This window comes from Tachypleus tridentatus, chromosome 13 (genome assembly GCF_004210375.1).
Source record: "Tachypleus tridentatus isolate NWPU-2018 chromosome 13, ASM421037v1, whole genome shotgun sequence".
Taxonomy (NCBI): Eukaryota; Metazoa; Arthropoda; class Merostomata; order Xiphosura; family Limulidae; genus Tachypleus; species Tachypleus tridentatus.
Genome location: NC_134837.1, coordinates 109936691 through 109949634, shown reverse-complemented (window position 1 = coordinate 109949634; position 12944 = coordinate 109936691). Strand labels below are relative to the sequence as shown.

The 12944-nt window shown below is 37.7% G+C and overlaps 1 protein-coding gene across 13 annotated transcripts in view; it reads right to left on the bottom strand.

Annotated features, from left to right (window-relative positions):
* Nucleotides 1-12944, bottom strand: part of LOC143239705 (apoptosis-inducing factor 3-like) — a 146191-nt gene that overhangs the window by 50292 nt on the left and 82955 nt on the right. For all 13 annotated transcript variants that reach the window (XM_076481104.1, XM_076481111.1, XM_076481102.1 and 10 more), the window contains exon 5: nucleotides 11623-11732. In XM_076481104.1, the coding sequence (XP_076337219.1) occupies nucleotides 11623-11732 (110 nt within the window). The remainder of the gene's footprint in view (nucleotides 1-11622; nucleotides 11733-12944) is intronic.

Sequence of the window (12944 nt, the reverse complement as noted above, 5' to 3'; positions counted from 1 at the left end):
TTTATTATTAAGAATTCTCATATCCTTGATACAAATTGAATAGTAAAAGAATAAGTAAATGGAAACCAACCATGTTTGGAAGACTCTGCTCTCCAATCCCCACCTCCTACTGTTTCTGTACTTCGTTATCTCATTATTCATTCATTGACTAAGAAATCTTTAAGATAAATGTTTGTCTTTTTCATTCTTAAGGGTTTAGAGGGACTTGTTGGCTGTCCAAGGTCAGTGAAAAAATTATATTTCAGGAATATCTAGATGGAAAAAATCTACAAAGCAGAGTAAGTTTCTTCTGAATTCAAAAACCATTAGGAATATACCCATTGAGGTTACTTTACATGATACTTCAAACTCCTCTTGAAGAGTGATTGTTAAGAGAAATTTATGAAACATTCCAAAGTTAGAAATTCTCTCTGGTTTCTCCAGCCAAGGAGTTTCTGCAGCCTGACACACATGTACTCATAAAGAAGGAATTATGTTGCCTACCAACTTTCTTATTTTTATGTTATGTATTATAATTTATCTTGGGCAAATCTACAATTTATTATATTACATATATTAATGTATTACAATTTCAAATAACCATAAATTTTAATTTAAAATTAAAAGTCAATTAAATGTCAATATGATTTATGATTTTTGCCAACAAGATTGATTCACACAATTTTCTTTCATAACAATGTTTACATCGTCACATCTAACTGTCACCGTCAAGGTAGGTCATCCAAACTGTAAGATATGGCCATACATTCAAAACCCTTTAAGATGTTTCAAATGTCAGTGATTTGGTCATTCAAAGGCTTCTTGAGGTTCTGACATGTGTTCATTGTGGCAGCAAAGACCATGATGCCTACAAGTGTCAAATTGACCCTTACTGCATTATTTGTAATATTCCCATTCCTCCTATTTTCATTATTGTCCTAAGTGGGTGAAGGAGAAGAAGATAAAGCATTTAAAAACTGTTAACAACATTTCTTATCCAGAGGCTTCGAAGTTGTTGTTTCCTACTCCATATCAGAATGTACTGTTGCACTACATTCTACTGCTACAGTGGAGTGCTGACAGATCTTTCTGTGCTTCTGACAGAATCTTTCTCACACTATGTAACGAGTATTTTACCTTCTTCGGATGAGAGAGTGGAATTTGTTGATTATTCATTCATACCCTCACTGAAATCTGCTTATACTGACACAGATTTAGTCATTTAACCAGGGCAGGTTCTTTGTAGGCCTACAGACTTCCTTCCACTAAATACAAATGGAGTGGTTGCAAGAACAAGAATTCTTCACTTCTCCCCTCACATAAATAAAAATGGCCACTTCATAGAGTGGAACTGTCAAGGTTTTTGTTTTAATTTGGATAGCATTAAAGCCTTAATCTATTCATGTTATCTTGTATCTCTCCTTACAGGAAATATTTCTGAAACCTGCTAATACTGCTACTTTTCAGCAGTTTTCTTCATACCAGAATAACAGGTTGTGTGATGGACAAATTCAATGAGGGGTGACACTGCTTGTTCATCAGCATATACACACCTTATCTGTGCCACTCAATACACCCTTGGAGACCAAAACCATGTGTATCTCTTTGGGTCACATTTCCTGGAGAGACAATTAAATACACTTTGATGCTCTTATGGACAAGATACAATCTCCCTTTCCCAATTTGGGAGACTTTAGTGAACATAATCCCCTTTCAGACAGTGCTGATATTGATGAGAGGGGTTGTTCTATGGAGTGCATGTTCATAGATCACAACAGTGGTTCTTTTACATTGTCAGTCTTTTACTGCTATTGATATATCTGTTCCTTTTCACTTTTCTCTTGTTTTTATTAGAGAGATGAAAGTGACCCATGAAACACTGATAATTTTCCTATAGTTTTGAGGGAGACTAGCTGTGGTCAATGCTAACCAGCCAGAGTAACACAATGGTAATTAGACCAGGATGACTGGTTCTCTTTTACCTCTTGCTATTGCTGTTGTTAGTCTTCCATCTATTAACAACTGAGTGGAAGCAGCAGCTTATTGTATCATTCAAGCAGATGTTCATTCTATACCCCAACCTCAACTTGTTTCCCATGGTATCTTCATCCATAATTGTTTCTATCTTAGGATACCATTCTTTCCAACTCTACTGCTTTCCAGCAAGTTTGTGACCATACTAAACAGGTCTGATGTCAAAGCCAAAAGGAATCTCAAATTAATTTCAAAATTAACATCTCTTCTATGAACAGTTTCAAAGTCATATGGGATAAGATTTGAAAGATAAATGGTGGGTATGCTTCCCATGTCTTTCTATCCTTCCATCCAATGGCTAGAAATTTGCTGACATACAGAGCATCACAGGGAGCAGTTTACTTATCTTTCTAGTACTTTTGTTTCTTTCCCTGCCTTCTTAGCCATCAAGTCTTGGGTACAGTAATCAAATATTTCCTTTCAGGCTGATTGCCTCTATGATTATAATTGCTCCTTTACTCTTGTGAAAATTAAACTCACTTTTCATTGGTCAGACCCAGTAACATTCACTATGAAATGCTGTACCATCTGTCTCCCACCTCTCTTGCTCATCTTCTGGTTGTTTTTAAGTAGATATGGCAGTAGAACATTTTTCTTGATGCTTGAAACAAGATTATTGTCCTGCCTTTATCTCAGCCTGGGAAAACTCCCAAGATACCTTCTAATTATCATATAATTTGTTTTATTAGTTGCCTTTGTAAAGTCTTAGAAAGGATGGTTAATGCTCATCTTTTTGGTTCCTTGATTCAAACAAACACCTCTCAGCCACTCAGTGTGGATTCCATCAACAGGACTCCACCAAGGACCACATGATTTGACTTTAAACTTCAATTGGGGAAGTATTCCTCAAAGAACACCTCTTTTCTGTGCTTTTTAATATTGAGAAGGCTTAAGACACTACTTGGAGGTAAGGTGTCACCATCACCAATAACACTGTTATGGACAAACCTTGGGACTGAACAGTGTTAAAATGGTGCTGTCATTGAGAGTTGTAATGATGGCAAGAACGTAAAATGAGGCTTTTAGTGATATGAGTGTTACATTGACTACACACTGATGCATCAGTTTCAGATAAAAGAAAACAATGAGTTAAAAAACTGTGACCAATGCATAGTCAAGTTAGAACAACTTCCTCCTTCTGATCCTTACGGAAGCAAGACGGACAAAGTCCAATATAGGGTTTTATTTGGAAAAGCTTCTTTTCGTATTGCTCACTCCAAGTCGACTGCCAGCTGGCACGGAGCCAAGCCTTGAATACAGGACCATAGTCCATGTTCGGAATAGGCACAGTGGTGATAGTGCCTGAGCAGATAGGTTTAGCTGCCGTGTCTGCAAGCTCGTTCCCACGAATACCAACATGGCCTGGTATCCAGAAAAACTTGATAGAAGTAGATGTTAATGAGAAATGGTCTGTTTCGAATATCAGCGAGAACAGGGTGTGAACCAACGTGAAGCTAAGTGAGCCAGTATAAATAGTGCAGTTGGAGTACTGCTTAGCTTCAATATGATCCAGAGCAAGAGAAATGGCATACAGTTCAGCAGTGAACACAGAAGCTGTAGAGGGGAATCTGCATGCAATCATCGAACTGCAACAAACCATGGCAGAGCCCACGGAGTCACCTGATTTGGAATCATCCGTATAAATTGGAATTGAAAGATTGTTTGAAAGATGTTCAGTAAATAAAAGTCGGTACTTCTAATTGGGAGTATCTGCTTTTCTCAGATAACTTAAAAAAAGATCACATTTGGAGACTGTAATAAGCCATGGTGAGATGTGCTGACCAGTGGATACTGCAATGTTATCCAAGAACAGACCCAATTCATCCAATTGCTCCTGGACATAAGGACAAAAGGAGCAATGGCAGTTCACCTGTTCTGAAAAAATTGGCCCACTGAGGAAGGAAAACACAACACCAGGTGGGATGCTTTGGTAAGAAACGAAGTTTTGAAAAATACAGCAAAGACAGTTGCAAACGACAAAGGTTCAAAGAAGGTTCATGAGCTTCTACATATAACCTCTGAACTGGGGAGGTGCTGAAAGCCCCAGTGCAGAGTCAAAGTCCTTGATGATGAATGGGGTCTAGCATCTTTAAGGCTGAGGGTCTGGCAGAGCCATAGACCAGTGATCCATAGGCAAGTTTCGATCGAATAAGAGCACGATATATCTTTAACATAAAACATTGATCTGCTCCCCAATTGGTGGTGGAAAGGACACAGAGGATGTTCAGTGCTCTTGTGCATTTGACCCATTTTGAGCCTTCCATGCCATGTGGCAGGCAGGATTCCACCATGGATGAGGATATAGTGGATAACGTGTCAAGGTTTTAGGAATACATCAAATAGCTGCTTGTATAACACAGTCAGTTACTGCTGCCCCACATTCGTCTATTGATGGCTGACTCACAATGGCAGGATCAAGTTCTGCAAAAGCAGTGAAAGTGGACCAGTCTGCCTTCTCCAGCTTCCACCGGGGCATGCAGGTTGGGTGCCATTGACCACGGCCAGTCTCTTTCAAAATTATAGGGAAATGATCACTGCCTTGTCAACCCTCCATGAAAAATGGGAGAATAATGAAGGGGAGCAAACTGAGAGATCAATAGCAGTAAAGGACTGACTAAGTGCATGAAAATAAGTAGAAGAACCAGAATTGAAAAGAGAAAGGTTGTGATCAGAGAGCATATGCTCTACAGAGCAACCTCTCCTATCAATAAGAGCACTTTCCCAGAGAGGATGATGTCCATTTAAGTCCCCCAGGATTACAAAGAGAGACGGCAACTGTTCAATGAGAGCATCAAGGTCTGACTGATCATATGTCTCTCCAGGTGACAGGTAGAGAGAACAAACAGTGATGGTATGACCCAAGAAAACACCAATGGCTACAGCCTCCAAAGGTGTGTTGAGTGAAAAAGACAGGTTGGGCACATGGTGATCAACCAACAGTGACACCCCTCCATGTACTATTTCATCACACAATCTGTTATTTCTATACAGAGAAAACTGCTGAAAGGTGACTGTATCGGCAGGTTACAGAAATGTTTCCTGTAAGGAAAGACATACAGGATGGTAGGAGGCAATCAGGGTTTTGATGTCATCCAGATTAGAACGTAAACCTCGACAGTTCCATTGTATCAAGGTGGCCATTTTTAATAATGTGTAGGCAAAATGGCTGGAGAACCCTTCTGTTTACTACCTTGTCTTTTTTTCCTTACTGTCCTTATTCGGGGGAGGTCTATCAACCTCCATGGATCCTGCCCTGGGTCGATTGGGCAGGTCTTTGTTGTTGGAAGGGGATTCCAGTGGCTGAGGAAGGGAATGAATGATTGTTTTGCATCTTGGGGTGGGAGAAAAAGATGTATCTGAAGAAATGCCTGTACCTGGAACCAAAGGATGTGGATCTTGGGGTTTGTTGGAATGTATGGGAGGAACAGAGATGGGTGTAGAAGTTGATTCATCAACTTTTTTAACCATGGAGGTCAAAAGGCTTTTCATTTGTTTTGAGAATGATTCTTTTGGAGGCACAGAGAGATCTGTCTGCACTCCCACTGTAGTTGTGGAATGAAGTGCAGCAGCATATGTCTGAGATGAAGTGGTGGACAGCAATTTCTGAGCCTCAGGATAAGTAATGTTATGAGTTGTTTTCAAATGCTGCACCTTTTTTTCCCTCAACCATTTTGGGCAAAAATTAAAGTAGGAAGGGTGAGAACCATTGCAGTTGAAACAATGTGGGTCCGTGTCACACTCACAGGCATCATGATCCTTGCCACCACAACAAGCACATGTCAGGGAACCATGACATGATGTCTTTGAGTGACTGAACCTCTGACACTGGAAACATCAAAGAGGGTTTGAAATGTATGACCGTACTCTGCAATTTAGATAATCTGCCTTGATGGTGGCAAGTGCACATGGTGGTGTAAATGTCAAAACGAGGATATTTGTCGGCAGTATAACTCCATCTTTGCGAGTGGAGATGCGACAACTGCAGAAACTGCTTGAGAAGAGAAACCAGTGAGAATCTCCAACTCGAGGACATTCTTCAAATTCCTCTCAACAATAACTCCTCATGATGAATTCAAGGTAGCATGAGGTGTAATCTCAATAGGTATATCCCCAATTGATTTCGATATTCAAGAGGAGTTCACTGTGTTGGGATGTGGATGTTTCAACCAATACATCTCCAGATTGAAGCTTCTTTACTGACTTTGGAGAGCCAGCAAGTCCCTCCAGTCCCTTCTGAATAAAAAAGGGGGACATTTGCCCTAAAGGTTTCTCTGAATGAGAATGTAGGATGAGAAAATGAGGTACAATTAGTGGTACAGAATGTTGAAGATTGCTGATCAGAGTCTTCAAGACGTGGTTGTTTACCTATTGAATGTTTTTTCACTATTTTATTTAAATCTTTGTTTGGAAGATCCATAGGAAAAAAGAAAATTTCAGTGCCCACTGACCCCACCAACCATGGAGCTCTACGAGGGGATGCACTACAATGTCAAGCAAGGACACTGCAGGAATGCCAGGGTTTCATAAGCACTATACCCAAATACCAGCATCAGACACAATGTCCACAACACGTATTGAGAACTTCCAACACTGGCACTTGACTGACCCTAGCCCAAGTGGACCAGCTGATTGGCCCAAGGGAGGCCACCCAAAGGAATTCAAGGCCAAAGTGGTGTGTTAAGATTGGACCCCTCAGCCACCAGGATCCTCTCCTCCCCTTTACAGGTTGCCATGCATGGCAAACACGTGGGTGGATGTTTAGATCCCAGAGTAGGTAACCTGAAAGAACAGAACCTTCCCTTGGAGGTCCCCTCACCATGTACAGGAATCCACACCAAGGGGAGAGATTTATTAAGTGGCAACTTCAAAGTGCCCTCAATATCTTATTGAACTGAACAAAAAGTAAACAGTTTTACCTTTTCCTTCTTCAAAACGATTTGCATACACTTTTGACACCAATGGGGTCTACACCTTAATTGTATGCTTTATCTTAGTGATGTTCTTCCTGTGGTTCCCAAGACAAAGTTCTTGGTGCTTATTTTTACTTCTCAGTGTACATGAATACTGAATATTCCCCATGTTTTCTCTTTCACCTCTTGGGAAATGGATCAATATTTTTTACTGAAGAACCACTGTGCCCTCATTCAATCCAAACTGGACTATGAGTCTCTGGTTTATGTTTCTCCTAGAACCTCTGACTTGAAGATATTATACCCCCTTCACCATCTGGAGATTTGGCTCTGCATGGGAGCTTTCTTCACAGCTCCAAACCAGAGTTTGTACACTGAGTCCTATGAAACTCCCCTTCACCTTCACCATTTGCAACTTTCTCTGCAATATACTACCACGCTTTGATCCTTATCACAGCATCACAAATGAGGTTTTGTCCTTCCTCCTCGATTGGTTGTGCTCTTTCAGAAAAGATAGTCTGCATTTCCTTCTTCTGGGCTTTGTATCCAGGTGCAACTGGCTGAATTTGGTCTGGCATTGCTGTTCATAATGATCAACCCATTCCACCATGGCTTGTTACTATCCCCAAATGTGATCTTTCTTTGAGTCATCTGAGGAAGGCAGAGACCCCCATTTGGAAGTATTATCTTCACAAACATCTCTTAAATCATCCTTCAATTCCCATTTATTTGGATTATTCTAAATTAGGTGCCTCTGTGAATTCTGCTATGGTTTCTTGTGGTTCTGTAGTTTCTCACAGGATCCCCTCTACAGTTTCTCTGTTCATTGTTGAGTTGTATGTCATTTATCTTACCCTGGATCAAGTAGAACCTATGCAGTAATCTGACTATACCATTTGCACTGACTCTCTTAGCTCTCTAATAGCCCTGAAATTATTTCACATTGGTTCTCACCCTGTTCTCGTTGATATTCAACACCAACTGGCCCATTTTCTCTATCTTCCATTACTACACTATGTTGGTTTTCATGGTACAGTTCACTGACACTGCAGTTAAGTCTGTCTACACTCATGCTGTCACAACTGTGCTTATTCTATATACAGACTGAGGCCCTGGATTCAAGGTCTGGCTTCCTATCAGTTAGCATTTGACCTGGAGTAAACAACATCATAACAAGCTTTCCCAGATCAAACCTTCTGTTGTTTTTTGGATGTTTTTTTCCACAAGAATTGGAATCTCCTCCAAAGGCTGACTGAGATGAGCAGCAAAGGAAAAGGTAACTTAGCAGATTGGATGGAAAGTATCACAGAATAACATACATTTTGGATAGGAACAAAAAGGAATAAATAAACTGGATTAAATAACAAACCTAATTGGCAAGTATAAAGGAAGAAAGATCCCAACAGAAAGAGGGTTGCCATAGAATAAAAATACGCAAATGGAAATTCCAGAATGAAGCCATGCAGGAGACATAACAGCCAAGAGTAAGCACTAAGCATAAAGTCTATCCAAATCAAGATGAGGGTAGAGAAGAGAAATAGAAGGAATAAGAGAATATTGCAGAGAAAAATGCTTTCAAAATGAAAATTAAAAATTGTTTGGAAACAAATGAAATACAGTTTAAGTTAAACTAAGGTAAATTACTTTGAGCAGAACTGGAGAAAAGAAAGATATTTGAATTCAAACCCTGTCAAACAAGAAGTGATGGTTTGGTAGTGGTGCACAGATGGAGTCACATGCATTACTTGATAGTGGTGCACTCCTACTGCAAGAGAGATAACACATGATGATTTGCTGATTTGCATGAAAGACATGTTAAAATATTTGGTTCCAATAGGAGGGTGTGAAAGGCTTGTGACATGTGTTGTAAAAATGTTTGCACATAGAGGGAAGGACAAAATGGGAAACGCTAATCTTGTGAGTGAAGGAAAGTGTTGTATTGGAACTCAAATTACCAATATCAACAATCTAGAATATGAAAAAAAAACTCCTACCCTTTCTATTTACTGAGATATCATTATATATAGTGAACCCATCATGGTAGCTCTGCCTACCACTTCAATTTTTGAAAGTACTTGCTCACTCACCCTTCCTTCTCTTAAGTATACAAATTTATAACCAATCAAAAGGGCTCATTTTAAACTACATAAGCATGTCCGTTTTCCTGAAGTACTTACATAAGTAAAGCCATTATAACTGCTGGAGAGTTTTAAATACAAGAAGATTATGGTGATATTCTAATCAGAAATGAGATTTGTTTTGGCTCTAAATACAGTTGCATTAGAAACCTGATAAATTACAGATTTTTGTATAGTAATTTTCTTATTCCAAAATACATACATACATATAAATAAATATATATATATATATACATATATAACCTATAAACATTAATTTTATACGTCCTTTTCATTAGAAATCTGACCAGGTTTAGCAAGTACAACACGTGTACAAAAGCTTTGAAACTTCAGAAGTAGCAGAGATCATTTTCTTCTTTTCTCTTTACTATTCTAGATTTAAAAAAAAATAACTGAAATTTAAGAATTCATTTGTAAATAGTGATAATACTATCCAGACATTTTGTTAGGAATGTTTTGTTACAGCTAATTTGTTACTAGGAGAACTTGTGATGGATGTATTTTTGTAACATTGCAGTTTTTGTTACAAAAACTGCAATACATCGAAATAAGGCTTAGACATCTTCTCACCATGCCATAGAGTTATGTAATTTTTTAATGGTTCCCAAATGATTGAACAATTTGTGATCTATATACATATGTAAAAACGGCTGGTTTGGGTTGAGAACATTTTAATGTAGATCACTAATTTATGATTTATTATCACTTTTTATTACTGTCACCAATCAGATTTGTACCTAAACTACCTGTCACAAAATCAGTTTTTGTTACAAACTACAATAAATGTTTTTATAGACCTAAGTCATTTTCATTGTAATTTATGTTTTATGTAGCACTGTTCATGACATCCCCTGTAACTTAACAGTGGAGGTTCCTTGTCTGGTGCACATGAAACCATTCACAATGGCCTTCCAGCCATTCCTTCAAGAAGATACAAACTCAATTCTCAAATATCAAAGGGTAAAACTTGTTAAACTTCAAGATTTTGATTACTTTCCAAGATAACATTTGTCAAACTTGAAAACTTGTGTGATCACTCTCTGTGAGAAAGGGATGAGGTGGTGTCCTCTGGTAGTTGAATTAGTTATTCATGAATCTAGCAGCAAAATTCACCGATCACAAAAAATGTCTGTAACAAAACCTTTTGTAACAATGTGATAGTAACTTGGATGCTGTAAGGAAACGTTTTTTGTAACAAAAAGTATATCACAGGTTGTTCATAGCAAAAAGGCCTAGACTCATATACACGAAATATATGGTAACCAAAATGTCAACGTATTTTACAAAATATCAGTACACTAGTACTAAGAGAAAGAAGAGAAAAACTTTATACTTTGTAAAGACTAGTTTTATGCTATTCAATACAATGTGAACTGTGTAATTTACAACTTGTATAGTGGGATTGGTTAGACATGGCTAAAAGTCAATAAAATGTTATGAGATTTATGTTATTTAGAATATAAAATTATGATTCCTGTTACCATTTACATTTACTTCTCCATTATTTATAGTCATATTGAGAGCTATCAAATCAAACAACCCCATGTAGAATCACAGTAGAGGAATTAACAGATAAAATACAATTTTTTTCTAAAACAAATGTTTGTTATTTATTTAGGAGATTTTAGAGATTAAGTTTAATTAAACAATTTTCAGATGGAGAAAAGTATTTTTTATTCTTAAAATCAAAATCACCTTTCATGTTAGATAGTCCACCTTCTAAAAGCAAAAATTCCTTAATTAAAATACGTAATTAAAAAATCTGGTATCTTGTGTACAAAAAGCCTTCTAATATTTACCAATAGCCTACAAAAGTTAAATGTTATAGAATGACTAATCTCATGGCTTCTTTAGTGGCTACATAGTAAATACAATGCACCTAGCTTCATAGTCATAGAGTTAACATAACTGGAAGTAATTAAGGTGGTAAAATAAATATATTATAAACATTTCTAAAAGGTTAAAAAACACAAATAATAGATATGCATAGCAGTTGTAACACATATGCAGTAACAATATACTCAAAGCAGACATAAAGCATATACAAAATATCCACATGAGATAATGTATATGCAAACCCTCTAATAACATACAAATAAACATGTATTTTGTAAAAATGTAAAGCTATGTAATATGTACACCTCACAATCAACTTGCTTATGATTCATATTTATAAAACACACATTATGACATGGTGTACAGTGACTAAAAATATACATTTCAGTTGCTGCACGCATGCATATTTGATGAGCTGTTTACGTTAGCAATAGTTTCAAGACAAACTTATTTTGGATTTTAGTTTACTTTAAAGTCATGATTAACAGCAGAAGTAAAGCAGTTTTGGCTTTAAGCTTACATAAAAAAAATTATGCTAACTACCATCAATTCTGATCCATAATCAAGATAACAGCTACCAGTGTTCTATAACCAATAAAAGAAAACAAATAAACCTTTACTGGGAATTTATAGTCCTTGAAAATCCACCAAATGTTCTTTAGTAAAATAAATTATATTTATCATGTTGCATGATAATATACCTGAGTGATTTATTTTCTTCTCACCTTGTATGCTGGGATACTGTCTAAACCTGGAAAGTCCTCAATGTCACCAGTGCGAGCATTGAAGCATGCCCCATGCCACGGGCATCGAATCATACCTTTGCACAGAACTCCTGGTAACAAAAATAGCACATTTAATATTTTCTGTAATTGTTATTTATCAATTGTTAACAAAATTTCAGTTTTTAAAAGCTGTAATTTTTCCTAAATGTATTTCTGAGAGGTATTTCCCTCCACTCACTTATTTTGTGCTGCCCTCTATTTGCAAACTTTATGAACTCAAGCCATAAGCCTTCAACCCTCCCTTTGTTTAAATTCAAAGTTCCAACATGTCTCTCATGTAAATCACTATGTATCACTTCTCCACCAATAGAAAAGCAGTATTCATATGTGAAGTGCAACTTTCTCTGTTTATAACCACTGAACTATCACTTCAAAGTCTGGCAGTAAGCATGAGCATTGAAAGATAGTGAGAAGAAAGAGTGGGAATTGTGAGTGGATGCAAGTAACTATCAGAAATACACTTTCATTCAGAAACATTATAGCTTCTGATACAGTACTTTCCTTCCACACACAAGATTAGCTTGGATCTCACATTGAATTGGAGAAGGGACCAGTGCAGAGGAAGCACAGGCATATCTCACGGAAGTGTCCAAAGGACACCATACCACATCTGAGCTTGGTGTCTCTTCACCATTAAAGTGGTAAGATCAGGAAAACCGGACACAACAGAGAAAGAAGAGAATACATCTGCATGGGAGAGGATGGTGCAACAAAGACATAAAAGAAGCAGATTCACTCAATTCCACAAAGATATGTGGTTTAAGAGCTGACATGTCTCAAGGTGTAGAGTGGATAGGATACAATGAACCACACTCAGCAAGTCAGCTACCTCCAAAATCTCACTTGCTGGGTACCAACATCCTCATGAGAGTAGGATATACAATCTTCACTTCAAGTCCTAGAGTCCAGGGGAAACTTATCAAAAGACTCCAGGAACACAGGAACCAGGAAAGAGTCATCTAGAATAAAAAAAAAGTCTGTTGCATGCAACTGACCCCCCATGACCATGAACATGCCCAAAATGGCCCAGATTGTCAACAATTTTATAATGCAGGAAAACCCAGGACAAAAGTGGAAATGTCACGAGGACCTTCTGCAACTCACTACACAGAAAAGCAATGAAGAAGAAAAGATGGACAACCTGAAACCAGTGTGAGTACTTACGTGGTAAGTTCACTAGATTTCCAAACTCTCACTTGCGAGATACCAACATCCATATGAGGGTAGGAGGAGGACACCTAATTGCAGAAGTGAACTACATT